Below are 22143 nucleotides of genomic sequence, written 5' to 3'. Positions count from 1 at the left end.
TAATAATATTAAAAATAATAATAATTATATTTATACCACATACATACATACATAAAAAAAAAATTGAAAATGAAAGACATTTTAATTAACATCAGAATGTGACACACAGCTGCATGTGTGTTGTGTCCAGTCAGTGATAGAAAGGCCTTTTCTCCTCTAATCTCTCTCTGCTGTCTCAGCTCAAAACTTGTCATCAGATCTCTCCTCATTCTCCACACCTCTAATCCTCGCAGCTCTGCTCCCTTCACACCATCTCCTCCTCCTCCTCCTCCTTCTCCTCCTCCTCCTCCTTCTCATTGGGGAATCCCAGCGTCCTGCAGAATAGTTGCAGATATCTGGCGCCCTGACGCCTCAGAGCAGCTCTGGCTGGTGTGCGAGCAGAGTTTAAGAGGATGGGTGTAACTGTAACCAGCGATTCCAGCCAACTCTGCAGGCTGCGCTGTAATCCTCTTAGAGCGAGACCCTGATGAACGAGGTCTCCCTCTCCTTATCAGCAGCCTCCTCCTCTTCTTCACGTAACCCTGCTTCCTACATATTCCACACAGAGCTTATGTGGCTTCAAAGACATGGAGGGTTAGTGCGGGATCATTGCTTTTTTACAGAAACGTGCAGTTTAACCCATAAGAACCCATACCCAGTTATCCTTAAAGGAACACTCCACCGTTTTTTCATATTAAAACATGTTATTCGGTCAAGTAAGACGAGTTGATACAGACCTCTTGCGTCTCAATGCGTGCACTCCATCGCCCTGGCGCGCGGCGCCACTTGGCTAGCACTTAGCTTAGCCCAGTTCATTCATTAAGATCCACACAGATGTACAGGTAGAAGAGACCAAACTCCTCCACGTTTTCCCTATTTAAATACAGCTACACGAGTAGTTAAACGACCAAGTATGGCGACACAAAATAAAACGTGGCGCTTTTCTAAGCGGATAAAAAGGAGAACTATAATGTATGGCGGAATAGCACTTGGGAGCACTTCGACTCGGCGCGGTAATATCATCACTCCTGAAAAATCTTCTCCCCTCAGGAGTGATGATATTACTGCACCGAGTCGAAGTGCTCCCAAGTGCTATTGCTATTTGGAAACACTTTATTCTACATGTGTCATTTAAAACGTGTCCAAAAATAAAGCATTTACACTTTAGGGTTGTAGTGGAGTCGAAGTGTAAAGTCTCATGAAATGGAAACAAATAAAAGTACACGTCCCTGAAAATAAAGTGTAAAACTTCAGTAATTTCTTTTTAGTCTCTGCATATATATTAGTTGATAAAACCAGAACATTCTGTGAAAAATAGTGCACCACTTCCTGCAAACTTCAAGTCGTTTTTCAGACACAACTGGAAATTAAAATAAATAGAATCAAATACGCATCATTATTCTTTGAGTTCGTTATCCAGTTCTCCAGAGCGTGGATGATTATTGTTTTTTGTTTTTTTTTACAGTTGCACGGCCGTTTAGAATATGCCAATTAAAGATGCAATTATTAATTTTAATTAATTGCTTTTGTGAGCTCATTTTTATTATTATTCTTTTGTTCCGTCAGCTTTTGTTGTTTTGAATGCAGCATCAGTTTTATTTCCCTTTTTATTCTTCGGTCTGAGTGCTGTAAATGAAATCATCAGTGATTAGCTTTGTGAAGCTTCATGGAGATGAAGGTTTACTGATGCATTTGTGATTAAATATTGATTTAATGTAAGTATGGGAACCACAGACAGTAAAACAGAGCTGGAAGTCTTCCAGAGACAGTTTCTGTCCACAGGCTGACATGAAGAGCCACATGTAACCTTTTCCATCTGGTGTCTGGTCCCCCCCGTCCCTCTGCTTCCTGTCTGACCCTCCGATCATCTGTCCTCTGTGTCTGCACCGTGGAAACACACTTATAGGAGCTTAGCTTTTAGGATTTGTTGTATAGGAACATTTAGACCAAACTGTCATAATCCTGACCTGTGTGTCTTTATTGATATATTTTTTCTAGTTAGCATCCAAACAGGGTTATGTTGTAATTGCAACATTACCACATTTTTATATTTTTATTTCTATAATACTCAAACTAGCTCTATACAGAAACATTGAAACAATTCATTTTCTTTATTTCTGAACAGTGTCCTTGTTCTGTTGTATTCTGTGTTTTTTCTATTGTTGTTTTTATTTATGCTACCTCAGTATTTTATTTTATTGTATTTAATTTTTATTTATTTACTGCTGTGACAACCGAATTTCCCTTCGGGGATGAATAAAGTTATCTATCTATCTATCTATCTATCTATCTATCTATCTATCTATCTATCTATCTATCTATCTATCTATCTATCTATCTATCTATCTATCTATCTATCTATCTATCTATCTATCTATCTATCTATCTATCTATCTATCTATCTATCTATCTATCTATCTATCTATCTATCTATCTATCTATCTATCTTTGGTTAACTGGTGACCTTTTGCTGGAGATTAGTAGCAATTTTTAGTGGCTATTTTTCACATGCACTCATCGTCCACTATATTAGGTACACCTGTCCAACTCATTAATGCAAATATCTAATGAGCCAATCACATGGCAGCAACTCAATGCAATTAGGCATGTAGACATGAGCTGTATCCCAAAGAAATACGTTCTGTGATTTTTTATTTTTTATTTTACAGTACAGTACAATAACAGTTATTTATAAATAATAATAACGGATATTTATTGTGTTTACAGGGGACTTTCTGTCCCTGTAAAAACAATAAAGAAATGTATAACTTTCTGAATTGCATAGTTGCACATAGTACATCATCATCTGACGCATATAAATTAATTAACAATAACTTTAGCGACTGAGACGCATTAATTAACTTAACCGGCAATGTATCAAGATGACGTTTAATATCTTTACCTTAATATTCTGGCATTTGTTTATTTATATGTTTTTGCTTGACTTTGATGTCAGAGACCAGAGGAGAATGGCCACACTGGTTTGAGATGATAAAAAGGCAACAGTAACTCAAATGACCACTTGTTACAACCCAGGTCTGAAGAAGAGCATGTGCAGCAGGTTTCAGTCCTGCAGGCTGAATCCACTCACAGACTTGGAGACTCCAGAAGTGAACAAGCAACTTCATAGGGAATAAGCAAAGCCCCGCCTCCAACTCTGTATCCAGTTGTCTTAATACGTCCGTGGTTATAAAGTGTAGTGATGTCAGAGAGGGGAGCAGAGAAGTCGCAGAATGATATGTGATACGATGTGTCACAAACTCCTTTCCCCTTCTTATTTTTGAAGTCGATAAGTCACCAGGTGTTTCTGTGCACATGTGGCTCGTTGGTCTAGGGGTATGATTCTCGCTTCGGGTGCGAGAGGTCCCGGGTTCAAATCCCGGACGAGCCCGAAGTTTAAATTTACTGTTATTAATTAACCAAAGTTTAAAGATGGCTGACAGTTGTAGCATGGCCAGGGAGTCACACTGTGAATGTGCTGATTCTGTAGAACAGACCAAAATAAAAACATGTACGCTAATAAAATCTGCCGTGCATCTTTAAAAGTAACAATCCTCCCAGCACATTGAACACACCTGTGACTGGAGGCCACAACCAGCTGCAGCAGGAGAAACAGAGGAACTTGCAGAATTCCCCAATTACTTTGAATATTCTTGTACTGTTCTCATCAGAGTTATGAAACAGTAAGCTAAACTCATTTCTCCAAAAATCTCCTCCAATGATCAGGCTGTTTGAAGTACTTGGCAGGATTTTAATGAATAAAAGGTAAAACTGAAAATAAACAAATAATACAGACAATATTAACCATTTGCATGAGTCAAATATACCTTAAAACATGTTAAATCCTCCTAAACAAATATACAAATACAAATAAACATTCTCACTGGCAATGCCACAAGAATAAAGCAGGATGAGGATTGTTGCTCTACCGGATAACAAAACAGGACTCCTCTAACCGTAAGGAGACCGGAGAGTCACCAAAATAAAAGTCACCTCTTCAAAATAAAAGTTCTTAAATTTCTACCAACTGTTACATGACAATTCTCTTGCGCAGAAGCACAATTTTGGAGTGTTACAGACCTGTGGAAGAAGTTGTGTTGATTTTCACTAATGGATTATGTACTTTTTTTACTTTGAAGAGACGTAGATTTTGAAAATCCTGTAGAAATAGTAACATGTAAGGTGAGGGAAATGTTCTTGTATGAGGCTTATTGTGAGGCCGTTATTATTGTAAACTCGACTGGATTAATGTCCTGAAAGACGCACATTCTCAGCAGCATTACGGGGGCCGTAGAACATATTAACACATACCATGAAACCCTGCTGCTCTCAGGATGTTTCTGTGAGGTGCAAAATAAGAACAGTCTGAAAAGGTGAACACTGAACTTACATCATTCATTCAAAAGGTAAATGTGTAATCAAATCCTGTTAATCTCATTATGTTTCACTCTGGTTTGAACCTTGATTAGATGAAGATAACCCAGTTAACGTGTGTATATGAGAGTCACAATTACAGTACGACAGTTTGGCCCCAAACTGGTTCTAATCAAGTTATGAGTGTAAAAACAATAACTGTAAGAGGGAGAAGATGAAGGTTGCAGTTAACTACACACACACACACACACACACACACACACACACACTGAGGGCTATTTTTTCCCCACTTTTCCTGTCTTCCTCTCCTGTGTCCAACACTGTAAAAAGAAAAGAAAATAAATAAGAAAAATAATAATCATTTTCCAGATTTCAACATCCAATTTATGGTTAAAATGTAGTTGTTGTAATAAGTAATTTACTTTTTTTATGCTATGCACTTAATGTAGAAAAAACAAGAAAATCCCTGATAAATAATTCAGTAAACTTTTGTAAAATACATAATGAAAAATGAAAAATTATTTTTTGAAAGCTTCTTGATTACCTTCTATTCTTCCATTGTTCTTGTTCTTGTTCTTGTTCTTGTTCTTGTTGTTCTTGTTGTTGTTAGAATAGAATAGAATAGAACTTTATTGTCATTGTACAAGACAACGAAATTTTGTTTGGAGCAGTCCTCCTCCAGTTGCACAGTTCAAAATATTGATATTTATATCAATATAGAAAAATACTTAAAACAAAACACAACATTATCAACATTATGTTGTTGTTGTTGTTGTTGTTGTTGTTGTTTTTGGTTGGGGAAACACATTATACACACAAAGTAAAGTCGGGAACGCCACCGGGATGTGAAGTTTCCTCCTGCTCTGGATCTCTGCAAGATCTCCAGCTGCAGATATTATTAGATTTGTTGAATTTTCTCACTGTAGCTTGTGAATTATTCACTGTGCTGCACTTCTTCAGGGTTTTAGAAGCATGTGTTCTTACATATACACACATACATACACACACACACACACACACACACACACACACACACATCAGGCGACATCAGTCCAGTCCCTGATGGTTCAGGATTTGGGTCTCAGGGGGGCAGGTTTGGTGCTTGTTGTGTGGGTCGGAGACTTTTCTTTAACATGTGGCTTGTTGGTCTAGGGTATGATTCTTGCTTTGGGTGTAAGAGGTTCTGGGTTCAAACCCCTGAAGTTCTTGTGTCAGACTGCAAAGATTGCAGGATGTGCTCTCTGATTGCCCTGCATGAGACTGAGACATGAAAGGCTGGTGTTTCTGTGCACATGTGGCTCGTTGGTCTAGGGGTATGATTCTCGCTTCGGGTGCGAGAGGTCCCGGGTTCAAATCCCGGACGAGCCCGAAGTTTAAAATTACTGTTATTAATTAACCAAAGTTTAAAGTCAGCTGATAGTTGTAGCATGGCCAGGGAGTCACACTGTGAATGTGCTGATTCTGAAAACTGTAGAACAGACCAAAATAAAAACATGTACGCTAATAAAATCTGCCATGCATCTTTAAAAGTACCAGTCCTCCCAGCACATTGAACACACCGGTGACTGGAGGCCACAACCAGCTGCAGCAGGAGAGACTGAAAGGCAAAGTGGTGAACTTAAAGATTGCAGGATGTGCTCTCTGGCTGGTTTAACATGACTAAACTTAGACTTGTCTTAAAACACTTGAGATGGGTTTGACTTCTCTGTTTCTACTCAGATCTTTCTATGTTTGCCTCAGTCAAGGAAGTTTGTCAGCAGGATTACAGAAAAACTGCTTGTCTAGTATGCACTACATTTTTGAGCAGATCAGAACTACAGGGCTGATACACTGATTAATTTTTTACTTTTGTTAACATTGAAACAGACGGCATTTGTGCTGCATTCATGTTCAGTCAGAATAACTGGAAAATTGCGGTTTCATTTCACCCTTTTCTGTTGCTTTTGCACAAATACTGGAAACAACTATAGTGTTGTTTAAATGCCCTGAAATGCAATAAAATGCAACACATCTTCTATGTTGTTTCCATATTACGACTTAAAGCTCAGGAACAACTTCCCAACTTGGGAAATGGGATTATCCAAGCTGCATGTGAATGCACCATCTGGCTTGGTTGAGTGCTTGTTAACCCTTTGATGCACAACATGGGTCTAAAGTGACCTGACACTTTTCCTCAATTATTTTGTTTTTGGTCATCATACATCCTCATTTTATGTTTTCCTTTATTCATTTTTTGAATAAAATCCCTTTTTGTGTCACTACTCTTCTCATGCACAACATGGGTGAAAAATATCCATATCCATATCCATTTTTTAGCTTGCTAAGCTAACTACTTAGCTAACGTCTTGACAATGTAGCTTGCTAAGCTAACTACTAAGCTAACGTCTTGGCTAAGTATTTAGCTAAGTAGCGTGCTAAGCTAACTACTTAGCTAACTTCTTGGCTAAGTATTTAGCTAAGTATCATGCTAAGCTAACTACTTAGCTAACTTCTTGGCTATGTAGTTAGCTTAGCAAGCTACTTAGCCAAGTAGTTAGCTATGTAAATATGGAAAATGGAAATAATGATCTGTTGTTATCAAAAACAAGATATTTAAAGAATCCTTGGAATATTCAATCATAAAATAAGTTGATATCAAAAGAGCACAGAAACACACAGCAGCATTTAATAACATGGGGAATGAATGAGGGTCATTTTTGACCCATGTTGTGCATTAGAAGGGGTTAAAATATGTTGTGCATCAAAGGGTTAAACATATTTTAGAGTTGGTTTTACTTCTTTTTTTGTGATTTTAACAATCTGTATCTTCTCTGTTCTCATCTCAACCTCAGGCATCATCCACCAGATGAAGGGCGAGTATGAAACAGCGCTGAAGCTGCATAAAGCCCACCTGGCCTTCGCCCAGGAGCTGAGTGACTACGCTGCCCAGGGCAGGGCGTACGGCAACATGGGCAACGCCTACCACGCCCTGGGCATCTACGAGCAGGCCGTCCGCTACCACCGCCAGGAGCTGCAGATCTCTCTGGAGGTGAACTCTCTGAACTCACAACATTTAGACGCTGGTGTGAAAACAGGATTTTTAAACCTCTTTGTGTTTCAGGTGAATGATCGTCCGTCTCAGGCCTCCACACACGGGAACCTGGCCGTGGCGTACCAGGCTCTGGGGGCTCACGACCGCGCTCTGCAGCACTACCTTCATCACCTCACCATCGCACGGGAGCTCCGGGACACGCAGAGCGAGGCCAGGGCGCTAGGTACGTAGCCTGGCTAACACCAGACTAATCTCAAACGAGATCTAGTCTGGAAACCAGCCGTTCATTTCTCCGTAGAGGAGGTGTGGTTTACGATCCTCCGGAGCCGTTTATTGGGCGCTTAGAATGTCTATCAAAGCGTCTGTAGGTAGCTCTTAGCCAATCAGATCAGTTATACCAGATGACGTAGTAGAGCAACAGAAATGGATGTTTGTTGTGTGTGTGTCTGTGAGAGAGTGTTGCTTGCTGCTTTGCTTCTCCAGTTCTCGCTTTCTGAAAGATTATTTATTTTCACGCTTTATTCCCCCTCATGTCATTCTGCCACACACGTCCACTGATTTTATGGGCAATAAACAAGCTGCTGCGGGTCTCTCGGTCTGCTAGCGGCGCTAATAGCCCCGCTACCGTAACGCCGGTGATCTCGCTACGAGCCGGGGGACAGCGGAGCCGCCGAGAGACCTTTCGCCTTTCAACTTTCGCTCTAAACTATTTAAAACACCATCTACAGCTAAAGAGAGTTTCGCGTCTGCAGCAGCCATGTTGGATCCGTAAGAAAACTACAAAACTACAAGCTTCCGTCTGCCGAGTAGTACGCGCCGTCCCTCCCCGTTCTGTGATTGGATCCTAAAACAGGGCTAAGAAACCTCTCTGGTTGCCAGACTGCCTGGAGGTTTGAAATTAAATTCGAGCGCGCAAGGCAGTATGGGTTTACCCAGGCTACTCGGGACGTTGGATCACAAAGAGTTACTTTAAGGACAGGTTTGTTTAAAAAATGTTCTAATGTTCTTTTCTTCTGCAGCAAACTTGGGGAACTTCCACAGCTGGAGAGGAGAGTACGCTCAGGCCCTGCCGTACTACCAGCAGTACCTGGCTCTGGCTCCGGGTCTGCAGGACCTGGAGGGAGAGGGGAAGGTCTGCCACAACCTCGGCTACGCTCACTACTGCCTGGGACAGTACCGGGACGCTGTCAGGTCTGAGGCTCAAATAATCACAAACTTTATCTACACACCTATCAATCTGTATTTTAAATTATAGTGGGAATACCAAAGTTCAAAGAGGCATCAAATGTGTCAGGAGGGAAACATTTGAGACTAGACATCTAGATTATTTCCTTTTGATTTGATCGTGCAGCCATAAAAAACATGGAGTCGCCACAACTCAACAAAAGCAAAAGTTAACCCCAGATTCACTTTTGTTGGGAATGAGCTTTTGTCTAGTTGGCGTTTTCCCTCCCTATATTCCAAAACCTTGCAGCCCCTCTGCCATTTTCGTAGCTTTATGCTTAAATCGTGATGGATAGAAACGTCCCAAACAAAACAAAATGAAAACAAAAGCGAACAGCAGCATCTCTGCAGATACACACACTTCTACTGGGTCATAAGTGATGATCTAGAAGGAATATTCCTTTTAAAAGTAACTCCACTACAGTGTTACTTACTGAGAAAAACTTATTAGATTACCTTAGTGTAATTTCTTATTTAATTTAATATTGTACAGATAATCATGTTTCAACATACAACCAGTGAAATGGATTGATGCTACTTACTTTCATGACATAAAGGTTTTCCTCTCTGCCATCTTGCTAGCTGAGTAACTTTCACTTGTACTGCAGGAAAAAAGCAGAAAATGTACAAATGCATTGGAGATTTTCTTATTCATGGCACAAAAGTAATAACTGACTGCTTATTTGAATAACTAAATAACTGATTACTTGAATTGCAAAACTGACATGAGTAAGTATTATCATATTGTTTTATAAGTAAGTTCATACAGAACATGCACTAAAAATGTCAAACTGAATAAAATTTTTTTACTTTTACAACCTAAAAGTAAAATAAGCGGGGAAAAATAGAAAAGAATACTACTACTATTTCAAGGAGTCGGCTGCATGATGCATACATTTAGTGTTGTGTGTTACAGGTTAACAAACAAATGAGCAGGCTTAGTTGCATAAGAAAACATGCAATGCAATGAAAAAAAGTGAAGAAAAAAATATTCATTTATTCTATTCTTTTGCAGTTGGGTTGATGGCATGATGCATAAATGAAGTGTACTGTATGTACAAAAGTGTAAATGCACATAAATCCTCATTCTTCTGTGTTGCACGTTCTGGTAATGAAATGTTTACATTATACTTTTTAATCTAATGTTTTGCATGTTTCCTCCATCTGCTAGGTATTATGAGCAGGATCTGGCCCTGGCCAAGGACCTGCAGGACAAGTTGGCCCAGGCCAAAGCCTACTGTAACCTGGGTCTGGCCCACAAAGCTCTGGGGGAGTACAAGAAGGCTGAGGAGTGTCAGAGATACCTGCTGTCTCTGGCTCAAACACTGGACAACACACAGGTCTGCTCCTCCTCCTGCTCCTCCTCCTGCTCCTCCTTCTACTCCTATCACAGCAACAACTGTTGCTAACTGCGTGCTTGTGTTTGCCTGCAGGCGGTGTTCAGGGCCTTTGGGAACCTGGGCGATGTGTGTGTGTGTCGGGGTGATCTCCCCGGAGCCGTCAGGTTCTACCAGCAGCAGCTGAGTCTGGCTCAGAAGGTCGACAACCAGAAGATGGAGGCCGACGCCTACTCTGCTCTGGGATCAGTTCACAGGTAGACCTCTCTCAGACTTATCACATAATATCTACAACCAGCCAAAAAGGTCACATGTCACACCGCTGCTCATTGAGCTCCACTGGCTACCTGCTGCAGCATCAAATTCAAATCTCTAATGCTGCCTACGAAGTTGTCTCCGGTACTGCTCCTACCTACCTGAACGCCCTGATTCAGACATATGCTACCTCACCACCGCTGCGCTCTTCCAATGAACGGCGCCTTTATTTATAGAGCGCATTTCATGCACAAAGCAGACTCAATGTGCTTCACAATGGATATACATAAGTACAGTTAAAAAACAAAACAAGACAACAGAAAACAAACAAACAAAATTAGAAAAAATCAATTACAAATTAATTGAAGAGTGCAGGTAGACAAGCTATGCCATATTCACCACATACACATCTAAAGTCGTTAGATTTTAAAAAGTATCCGCTTTTAAAAGGAATCTTAAACCCCATTTTTATTCACTGGCTTTTAACTCAACATGAGCCTTTGCTCTGTTTTATTTTTTGTTGTTATAAATTCTTTGTGGCTTTTTAAAATTAAGATTAATTTTAAAACCCACTTTTATTCACTGTTTTTTGTTTTACCCAGCATGAGACTCGCTTTGTTTTAGTTGTTTTTGCTTGTTCTTTGTTTTTATTGTTTTTATTGTTGGTCTGTCCTGCCATGTACAGTACTTTGTATCAGCTAACGCTGTCTTAACCCATTGACGCCTGAAACGCCTGTAAAACCTCTGGGCGATTTTAAAATCAGCCCCTAAAACCTGAAGTTTTTCTGGAAATTTAACAGAAGTGTCAATGCTTCTACTAAATAATAGATTTTTCAGCCTCTGTAGCAGATAGAAATGACATTAAAGTATTTGAGAGCTTATACAAATACTACAAAATGACGTATCCGCTTTCCAGGCTTCAATGGGTTAAAGGGCTCTATAAATAAAGTTGATTTGATTTGATTTAAACTATGAGCTGGTTCTCTTTCTCTTGTCAGGTTGCTCCGGCAGCTGGATGCAGCGTTGTCCTTCCACAGTCAGGAGCTGACCCTACGCAAGGATCTGGGGGACCAGCAGGGGGAGTGCCGCGCCCTCGGGCACCTGGCGGCGGTCCACATGGCGCTGGGAGACTACGCCACCACCTTCCAGTGTTACGAGGCCCAGCTGGGCCTGGCGCAGGGGCTCAGGGACGCCCGGCTGGAGGCGCAGGTCCACGGGAACATGGGCATCACCAAGATGAACATGGCCGTGTTCGAGGAGGCCATCGGTTACTTCGAGCAGCAGCTGGCCATGCTGCAGCAGCTGAGCGGGACGGAGAGCATGCTGGACCGAGGCCGGGCCTACGGGAACCTGGCAGACTGCTACGACGCTCTGGGAGACTACGAGGAGGCCATCCAGTACTACGAGAAGTACCTGACGGTGGCTCAGAGTCTCAACCACGTCCAGGACCAGGAGAAGGCCTACAGAGGACTCGGCAATGCTCACAGGTGGGTCAATCAGAGGAAACACACTTTGGCCGCGTTCAGACTGCAGGCGAATCTGATTCAAATCAGATTCCTACTCAAATACGATTTTTAGGGCTGACTGTCCACACTATTTTTAGCAAGTGTCCAAATCGGATGTGGCTCTGTTCAGACTGGGCCACATTATTGACTGATCTGACAGGTTGCCATAGTAACGGCGTCAGAGCGTCTGACGTCTGACGTTCAGACTGAGACGCATCTGTCCAAATGCGATCTGAAACTACCTCCCAAAGGTGGTTTCGATCCGGTTCGCAAAAATCGGATTTCATGTGATTTGTGACTGTTCAGACTTCAAAAGAGCCATCCAGTTCCAATCTGGATGGGCTAAAAATCGGATTTTGGCTGGCAGTTTGAACAAGGCCTTAGTTAGATAAGAACATTGGGCCTCATTCACCAATATCTTCTTAAGAATCTTCTTAGATTCTTTCTTAAGTCCTTCTTAAGAAGATTTCTAAGAAGACCCTACGTCAGATTCATCAACGTGTTCTTAAGCCGCTGAATTGTTCGCTGCCGTGTTCTTAAATTGATGAATGCCAGGTGAGTCTAATTAACATAGGATAAGCATAGGGAACCGCCCATTAATGCCCATAAAAAGAACTGCAGGGCCGTGAGTAGACGCCTCACAGAGGAAACGGCAACAGAATGCCTAAAGCAAAGCGTAAATCTGTTGGAGCACAGGTAAAAAGAAAAAAAACTTCAGCAGTTCAGAACTAGAAGTTCTGCTGCAGGAGATCACTTGGAGGAAGAAAATGTATTTAGCAGCCTTAGTGCAGGTTGCAACAATGCAAACAATTTATTTTCTGGAATAATACCTTGGGTGGCATCACTAATGGATGGCATGATTTCCAATTTACTTGATTCATGTTAAAGCGTTGGCACATTTAATTTAATTAAAATGAAAAAAAAAATGAAATAAATAAATACATAAATATGACGGTCACTGTAATGTATTTTATTGAACTTAACAAAAGAAGACAACACAACCATGCCAACATGTCAGCACTGAAATGTGCTTAAGAGTTCTCCTGAGTGTTCGTAGGATTTGTTCTTACCTAAGAAAAATCCTGGATAAGAAAAAAATTCATGAATGCCACAATCTTCGTAAAATCTTCGTAAGTAGGACTTAAGAACAAATTTCTTCTTAAGAACGGTTCGTGAATGAGGCCCAATGTTGTCAGACAACAAACCTGGCTCTAAAAAAAGGTAAGAAAGAAACATTTAATTGCCTTTTTCTGCAATTTCACCCACCGGTTAATGATGCAAACTCCCCTCAGGTGTTTCCTCTGCAGCATTCCTGCAGAAACTGTTGTTCTCTACAACAGTGTGAGCAAAATTATGGAGTTTTACATATCAGTAAAGTCCAGACTTATTACTTGTGTCACTGTTTTTGAGAAGAAACTCATCATCTTCTCAAACAAGCTTGTTTATCACCCTTATGCATAGGTGTCATTGGAAATAAGTGAATGGTCATTTTGTCTCCATCACAAGCAGAATTTGTTAAAAATGTCCTGAAAAATAGCTTGCACCAAGAATAATTAACGAACAAATGAGCTCACTTTGAGAAATGTTATTTGCAAATGAAGAAAACATACAATGCAACATAAAATGTAGAAGACATTTTCGCAGTATTTTGCCCATTTGATGCGCCTTTATGCAGTTTTTTCCCTGACCTTCTTATCTACCTTGACCTCATAGCGATTCATCATTACATACCCTGAAATCACACGTTGCAGAATGATTGTTAACATTTTCTATGGCTCCCATCTCAGTAATGCATTATGGCATTTTAACTTTTGAATGAAAACTTTCATAACTTTTGATCAATTCAAGGAATGTCTGAAAGTTCATATTTGTACAAGTTGTATTTGTAGTGTATTTCTACAATAAACTGTGTATTTTTTGGGGGTTTAGAGTGTTGAAGCTTTTAGAATCTCTGGTCTCTACATTTGAGCAGGAAATCCTGATAATTCTTGAGAGCATTGAACCATTAACACTTTATTGATTGTTGATTTGTTGTGTCTGATAATCCAAATAGTTGAACCATTTAGGAAACACACTTATAACCTTCCTGCCGTGAGTTACTGTAAATAACAAGATCAATATGACTCTCGTGTGCATGCTAATCCAAAGCCAGCAGCTTAGCTTAGCATAAAGACTAGAAATGGGGAAAACTGTAAAAAAAAAAAAAAAAATCAGTTTACATAACACCTTATACCTCGTTTGTTCAGTGCAAACAAACAAAAGACACAAAATAACCAAAAAGACACAAAATGACCAAAAAAAAGGAAACAAAATGACCAAAAATGACATAAAATTACCAAAAAAGACACAAAATTACCAAATAAGTAAAAAAATGACCAAAAAAGACACAAATTGGCCACAAAATTAACCAAAAATAAGACACAAAATGACCACAAAAGACACAAAATGACCAAAAAAGACACAAATTGACCACAAAATTAACCAAAAATAAGACACAAAATGACCACAAAAGACACAAAATGACCAAAAAAGACACAAAATGACTAAAAAATGACATTAAATGACCAAAAAGACTGAAACACATGAACACTCTAACACAGTGGAGACAGAGCTGACTTCCGAAATGAAACAGACTTTTCATGGAGCAGATCTGCACGCAATCCCTTTAAATTCACATTTTATGACACATTTGCTCACAATTAAATAAATAGCTGTTTCCAGCCTTTATGCTAAGCTAAGTTAGCCATCTCCTCCTTCTGTAGCTCCAGTTTTTGTATCAAACCGACATAAAAGTAAGAGTAAAATTGATGTCAATGCAAAAAAAAACAAAAATGTGTAATTCCCAAAACGTCTTACTAATTTAATTAGTATTTTTCAATACTTTTGTACCCGCTCTTGTCTGCTGGTGTTATAAGCTGGAGCAGATGATTTCCATAAATTAGAAACTGGATTACAAACTCTATTACAGGCCGCGAAGAATAAAGACGTGTGTGCAAATCTCTGACATGCATTTCTCAGTTTAACCCATCGAAGGTGTTTTTATATATGTTTTATTTTATAACTGCACCTCACAGACTCTTTAGCAGTCTTTAGTTTACATCTGTGTTAAAATGTATCTCATGTTATGTTGTGTTCTCTCTTTCTAATATCTCAAATGAGCTTTTCTTGCCTGAAGCGTACACGTTTTAAATTAGAGTCATGATAATAATGAAAATAATCATTATTCAAACAAGCAGCAGTGGTGGTGGTGGTGATGTGAGCAGAAAGAGAATATATTTCCTCATCTGAAAACATACAAGTAATGTTCAGTGACAGCAGAACAAGGCTTAATGATGGGTTTCCTTTATCCATCTGTTGTAGTCTCTTTCTGCTCTCTGGAGTGTGAATGAGATGGAAATGAGTAGTTGCTGATTTATCTCAATGAACACAGCCGCTGCGGAGGTTTCTTCTCTTACTCTTTCTTTCTCTGAGGATCCTTAACTGTTCTTTTAACAGCCGAAATATAAATTATTCACCTGTTTTGCTTTATTCTTTCTTTAAAAGCTTGCCAAAGATACACCGTTTATCGTAAAAAAAAAAAAGCTGTAAAAAACAGGCATTGTCTTCAGACTTTAATCTTTCCAACAGTCCTTGAACAAATGTTTCCGTTAGAAAAAGTGACCCAATCTAAGCTAAAACAGTGTCAGAATCACTTTAGTCTACATGTGTCATTTAAAACGTGTCCAAATATAAAGTTTGCACGAACCAGATCCTGTTAAAAACATTAAATTCTGCTCCTCAGTGACACTGTGAAGACATGATTGATTCTGCTGAGACCAACGGTCATGTGACAAATATTCACGGAAAATCTGTTTACACAGAGCAGAGGGGAGAGGACAGGAGAGGCTGGAAACATGACAATAGTTCAATATGTAGAATTTGTGGAGACCCAATTTTATTTTCTAATATTCCTGACACAAGGAAAAGTTTTTATTATATATAGACATGACCAGGAAAGATTGTGACTGACCTCATTTTAAGCTGTTATTTTAATATTTTGTCATGTGTGTATTCTTGAGAATTAAAATGTAATTGCTCTCTGCATTATGATCCTATTATATTATCATTATATCAGCAGCATAAGATAGATAGATAGATAGATAGATAGATAGATAGATAGATAGATAGATTGATTGATTGATTACTTTATTCATCCCCGAAGGGAAATTCGGTTGTCACAGCAGTCCGGTAGTACAATAAAATACAATAGAATAAAATACTGAGGTAGCATAAATAAAAACAACAATAGAAAAAAACACAGAATAGAACAAGGACACTTAAGAAGTAAAAAAAAAAAAAAAAGAACATCAGTTGGTAGGTTGGCAAGATGATGGTAATAATTAAACTGGTGATATGATGGCAACAATGCTATAGTGACTAGACGGTATATAATAATAATAATAATAATAGTACAGTATATAATATATATAATATAATATGTTATAATAGATAATAGCCCATAAATGGGTCTTAAAATGACAATAATACCGTTCTCTCCTCAGGTCTTTGGGCAGCCTGCAGCAGGCGTTGGTGTGCTTTGAGAAGCGTCTGGTTGTGGCTCATGAGCTCGGAGGAGAAGGAGGCGGGAAGGCTCAGGCGTACGGGGAGCTGGGCACCTTACACAGCCAGCTGGGCAACTACGAGCAGTCGCTGTCCTGCCTGGAGCACCAGCTGAACATCGCACGCACAGCAGGGGTAAGAGCTCAACCTGCAGGAGGCTCTTGTTTCAACTTCTGAATATGAAAAATGATCTTTCTTCTTTTTTTGCATACAAGAAAGTACTAAATCCTGCTCTCACTGTCAGGATAAATCCCTGGAAGCGGAGGCGAGCGATGCACTTGGAGGCGTTTATCAGCTGATGGCAGACAATGAGACGGCGCTGCAGGTTCGTGCAGAATCACAGTACAACTACTGAAGCCCAGAAAGGCAAAAACTCTCTTCTAAATCTGATCCAAGTAGTTTTCTCTCTTATTTTTATGACTTAAACAGGGACGGGGAAACTGTGCAGCCTCAATGTAAAAGTATCTGACAACAGTATGGAAAATGTGGCAGTTTTGTGCTTTTTTGGCTGTTTTTGAATCCATTTGTTGCACAATAAGCCACAGATAACATACAGCAACACACAACAAACAAACTCCAACTCATTAAAATAATCAAGATTCCCCAACGACTCTTCTAAAGCTTTCCATAATGTTGTCAGACATTAATAATAACAATCTGAGCCTGTCATGGTAAAATATGCATTTTTATTGAACGTATAATGACTGTAAAGCTCATTTTGTCAAATTCGATCTCCGTTAAACACCAACATTCTGAAAACAAATGGAAATGTTCTGCAATTGCCTTTTAAGGAATTCTAATTCGACAAAACCTTAATTTCTTCACCTGTTCTTGCATCAGAAACGAAGGAGAGAGAACGTCTTAGATTAGATAAAATAGATGTAATTAACGTGGCTGTCATGCTGCAGTGGCACCAGCGGGCTCTGGACATCTCGGAGCAGACGGGCTGTGTGAGGAGTCAGGGCCGGGCCTACGGGAACCTGGGTCTGACCTACGAGGCTCTGGGGAAACACGAGCGGGCCGTGGTGTTCCAGGAGCAGCACCTCAGCGTGGCGGCGCAGACCAACGACCTGATCGCTAAAACTCTGGCCTACGGCAGCCTGGGGAGGACACACCACGCCCTGCAGAACTACGCTCAGGCTGTGATGTACCTGCAGGAAGGTGAGGCACCAGCTCAGTTACATACGTTAACTAAAGCCTGATTAATCTGGGTTTCAGTACTTTTTATAAAATCAGATCATTAGGCTGATGTTAGGAAATTTCATCTTTTTCTTTTTTTTTTTTTTTAATTCTATATTATATATATTTATATATATTAGTATTTATTTAATTTTTAATTTTTCAACATATAATACAAACAGCTGAGACAGACACCAAAAACAGACAGGAAAAAAAATAAATAAATAAAAGATAAATAAATTAAATTAAAAAAAATTAAAAAATTAAAAAATTAAAAAAATTGAAATTTCAAAAAGGAAATTTCATCTTGCATATTATTATTATTATTATTATTATTATTATTATTATTATTATTTTATTTTTTTTTCAGTTTTCAATTCAACAAGATATACAGATATACATGAAAACACAAACACACAACTCCAAACCCCTTCCCCAACCCACCCACAAACTGAAAAGCAAGAGGAGAGAAAAAAAATAATAAATAGATAAATAAAATGAAATAATGAAAATATTAATGATACACAATTAATTTAAAAAATAAATAAATGAAAATAATAAAAAAAATATTAAAAAAATAATTAAAAAAATAATTAAAAAATAATAAATACATTTAAAAAAATAAAAAAACATAAAAAATAAATAAAAAAACGGTCAAGAGGCAAGGAAGACAAGAGTAAGCACTGACTTCTTGCATATTATTGAGGTTAAAATTTCCAACTTCCGACCTCAAAGCGTTCAGGTGCATGACACCAAACATAAATAATGTTTTTTGACAAGGAGGCAAATTGATGCATGAGCTAATATATGCCTTTATACATTTTATTTTATGGCACTTTTTTACTGGGAAACGTGCAGAATAAAAATAAATTGTATGTGTAATGCACTTTACATTTTCAGACAAACACTCAAAGTGCTACAGAGTCAAGAGAAAGATAAAAACAATTAAAACAACAGTAAAAACATCAGGATAAAAACAAGCATGGCAGCTAAGGAAACTAAAACAGTAGGATTTTTTATTTAAATTAAATATGGGCTGGTGTCAATGGATTTGTCCAGAGTTTACAAGTAGAAACTTTAAGTCTGACTACTTTTTTTCTGGTTGGGGGTCAGAAAAAGTTGTCTGCTGTTGGAATGCAGCATAAGTTTGTCAGTCTGCAGAAATAAACTAGTATTTTTAGACACAGTAAGCACAATTTCCATAAAAACTTAAGATTTGTTTCCATTGGAATCTGCACTGTAACACCGGCCATTTTAACAGCTATGTGAGAGAAACAAACTGATCCAGGCAGCATCTCATCGGATCATTTCACCATTCTGGTGGCTGTGATGGGAGTACATTTAATATATTTACCACCAGGAACAATAATATCCTGAATGCACCAGTGAATAAAAAGCAGTTATGAAATAAGCTGCAGGACTCCGAGGACTTTTTTCTCCCTCCTGAATCAGGATGCAGCGTCTGTCTGATCGGATCTAAAGATTTCTCCACCAACAAACTCTCTCCGCTGGTGAGGAGAAAAAGTTAGTCACAGATTTCTACCTTCCCCTGTAGCCACACACACACACACACACACACACACACACTTTGATCTACATGTGTGAATGTTATTTAAAGTGTGAGCTGGTTAGGAGCCGTTGTTGATCTCTGAGTCCATCCAGGAGCCTGACAGCAGCTAATGGAAGATCTGCTGTTCACCCTGCAGACCAGACTGTCAATAATCATGTTTGATACACACACACACACACACACACACACACACACACACACACACACACACACACACACACACACACACACACACACACGCACACACACAGACACGCACACACACACGCACACAGACACACACACACACGCACATAGACACACACATAGACACACAGCCACACACGCACACAGACACAGGCACACACAGACACACACACATAGACACACAGCCACACACACACACACAGACACAGGCACACAGACACACACAGACAGACACAGACACACACAGACGCACAGACACACACACACACACACACACACAGACACAGACACACACACACACACACAGACACACACACACACACAGACACACACACAGACACACACACTCCTCAAAAAATAAAAAATTATCTTAAAAAATAATCCTATGGGAATCTGTTTTTTTGCACATAATGAGATATTAATCATATCTTCCACTTTCACTCATTATTAGAGTTTTGTTACAGTTTGTTTACATAATGTCACTGTTGATTTTAATGAAAACCCGCCCACAAAAATGTAATTGTTTTCTGTCAGTCTCCTTCCTAAATACTATAAGTACTATAAAAATGTATCTGACATTTACATTTAATGAATAAACAGTGCACCCAAAAAACAGATTTAGAGAATTTACTTTTTTTTTAAATATTTTACAAGAATAATCAAACAGCAGTTTGAATGACAGTTTGTTTATATGATGCCATAATTGTTTATTTAAAAAAAAATAGATTTAATGCTAATGGAAGACTTAATGGAAAAAGTCTTGGATATATCAATGATTAGCAACATCATTCATTTGATGCATTTTAAATTTTTGTACTGTGTCAGATTAAAAAACAAAACAAACTCTTCTTATCTTAGAGGACAGAAACTGCTATTAAATTTAAAATGATTTTCCTCTTTTATTGAGTTAAATCTACCCAGTATCTGTTCTGTTCATAACCACCAACTATTACCTCATTTTGAGAACTTTAACCCTTTTTAATTCCAGGTTTTTTTTACATAAATTTTACTGTTAATTTTTTTTTAAACACTATTATTAAATTATTATTATCTTTAAGCCTAACATTAAGGGATTTTTTTCTTTTTCTTTTTTTTTTTACAGTTTGGAATATGTCAATAATTAGTGGCATTCACACATTAACTTTAATTTGATTACTTAAAAAGCCCAAAACCTCCCCGGTGATGCACAGGGTTAAACGACGCAGACATCCGTAGTGAGAAATGTGACGGATGTTTGGGTTAATTTATGAACTCCTTCAGGCTCCATCGCTTTTGTAAGACTGTAAGTCACAGCTTGTCACTGAACTCGGAGATCTTCTGGATTTTAATTGATCATTAGCTCAGAGTTGAGGTGAGGACAGAGCCGCAGAAATATTCGTACGTGTGCCTCCAATTAACCTCCCCAAACCGACGGAGGGATCGAGAACATCACAGAGGCAGACAGACAGAGAGGCGTAAATCAAAACTGCACGTTTGATGATATTCTGCTCAATCTGAGAGCCTAATGAGGACTAATTACAGCCCCGTCAGCGTGAGTGCAGCAGGAGAGATGAAACATATCTGAGACAAACTGGATCTTTGGATCTGAGTCAGCGGGAGGAAGAGAGGAAGACAAAAGCAACAATAAGAGAGACAGAGAATGGCAAATGTGAGCGCCCCGGGCTCCCACAGAGAGAGATCTGCTCGACAACAGCAACAGTTGTTCATGAAAGAGAAGTTGAGATCAGCTTGAAGGATCTGACATCTCTTCTTCTTCTTCTCCTCCTCCTCAGGTCTGCGTCTGGCCGAGCAGTTAGGTCGCAGAGAAGACGAAGCAAAGATCCGCCACCGGCTCGGCCTCTCGCTGTGGGCCGGAGGAAACCTGGAGGAGGCCCAGCACCAGGTGAGTCCAGAGTCCACTGGGGGGAAGTTACTAGGTACATTTACTTAAGTACTGTACTGCTGAATTTCGAGGTGTACTTGTACTTTTTTTTTTGAGTATTTCAGGAAATTTCATCTTGCATATTATTGAGGTTAAAATTTCCAACTTCCAACCTCAAAGCGTTCAGGCGCATGACACCAAACATAAATAATGTTTTTGGACAAGGAGGAAACTGATACATGAGCTAACATATGCCTTTATACATTTTATTTTATAGCACTTTTTTACTGGGAAATGTGCAGAATAAAAATAAATTGTATGTGTAATGCACTTTACATTTTAGACAAACACTCAAAGTGCTACAGAGTCAAGAGAAAGATAAAAACAATTAAAACAACAGTAAAAACATCAGGATAAAAACAAGGATGGCAGCTAAGGAAACTAAAACAGTAGTTTGTTTTTTTATTTAAATATGGGCTTAATATGAGTTTACAAGTAGAAACTTTAAGTCTGACTACTTTATTCTGGTAGGGGGTCAGAAAAAGTTGTCTGCTGTTGGAATGCAGCATAAGTTTTTCAGTCTGCAGAAATAAACTAGTATTTTTAGACACAGTAAGCACAATTTCCATAAAAAATGAAGACTTGTTTCCATTGGAATCTGCACTGTAACATCATTTCACCATTCTGGTGGCTGTGACGAGACTACATTTAATATATTTACCAGGAACAATAATGTCCTGAATGCACCAGTGAATCAGTAAGTCTGACTACTTTTTTCTGGTCGGGGGTCAGAAAAAGTTGTCTGCTTAAGCATAAGTTTTTCAGTCTGCAGAAATAAACTAGTATTTTTAGTACTTGTACTTTTTTTTTTTTGAGTATTTCAATTTTATGCAACATCTCAAAGGCAAATATTGCACTTTTAACTTGCTTAACAACTTTTGTTACTTTGCAAAATCAGATTACTCATACAAAATATGAATAAACAAATAAATAATGATGTATATTTAGATTAAGCTACCTAGAATTAGTAGTATTGAACACAT

The 22143-nt window shown here is 38.8% G+C and overlaps 1 protein-coding gene and 2 non-coding genes across 3 annotated transcripts in view; all 3 read left to right on the top strand.

Annotated features, from left to right (window-relative positions):
- ttc28 (tetratricopeptide repeat domain 28) overlaps positions 1-22143 on the top strand; it is a 188579-nt gene that overhangs the window by 139734 nt on the left and 26702 nt on the right. The window contains exons 9-18 of the mRNA XM_059358726.1: positions 7185-7381; positions 7454-7607; positions 8404-8575; positions 9780-9948; positions 10042-10202; positions 11199-11687; positions 16247-16439; positions 16549-16629; positions 17213-17465; positions 21012-21121. Of these exons, the coding sequence (XP_059214709.1) occupies positions 7185-7381; positions 7454-7607; positions 8404-8575; positions 9780-9948; positions 10042-10202; positions 11199-11687; positions 16247-16439; positions 16549-16629; positions 17213-17465; positions 21012-21121 (1979 nt within the window). The remainder of the gene's footprint in view (positions 1-7184; positions 7382-7453; positions 7608-8403; positions 8576-9779; positions 9949-10041; positions 10203-11198; positions 11688-16246; positions 16440-16548; positions 16630-17212; positions 17466-21011; positions 21122-22143) is intronic.
- trnap-cgg (transfer RNA proline (anticodon CGG)) lies at positions 3299-3370 on the top strand. The gene has a single exon. It is a non-coding gene; the product is annotated as a tRNA-Pro (tRNA).
- trnap-cgg (transfer RNA proline (anticodon CGG)) lies at positions 5650-5721 on the top strand. Its single transcript has one exon. It is a non-coding gene; the product is annotated as a tRNA-Pro (tRNA).

This window comes from Centropristis striata, chromosome 19, assembly GCF_030273125.1.
Source record: "Centropristis striata isolate RG_2023a ecotype Rhode Island chromosome 19, C.striata_1.0, whole genome shotgun sequence".
Classification (NCBI taxonomy): domain Eukaryota; kingdom Metazoa; phylum Chordata; class Actinopteri; order Perciformes; family Serranidae; genus Centropristis; species Centropristis striata.
Note: the sequence above shows the minus strand (reverse complement) of the source record. Positions and strands in the feature narration are given on the sequence as shown.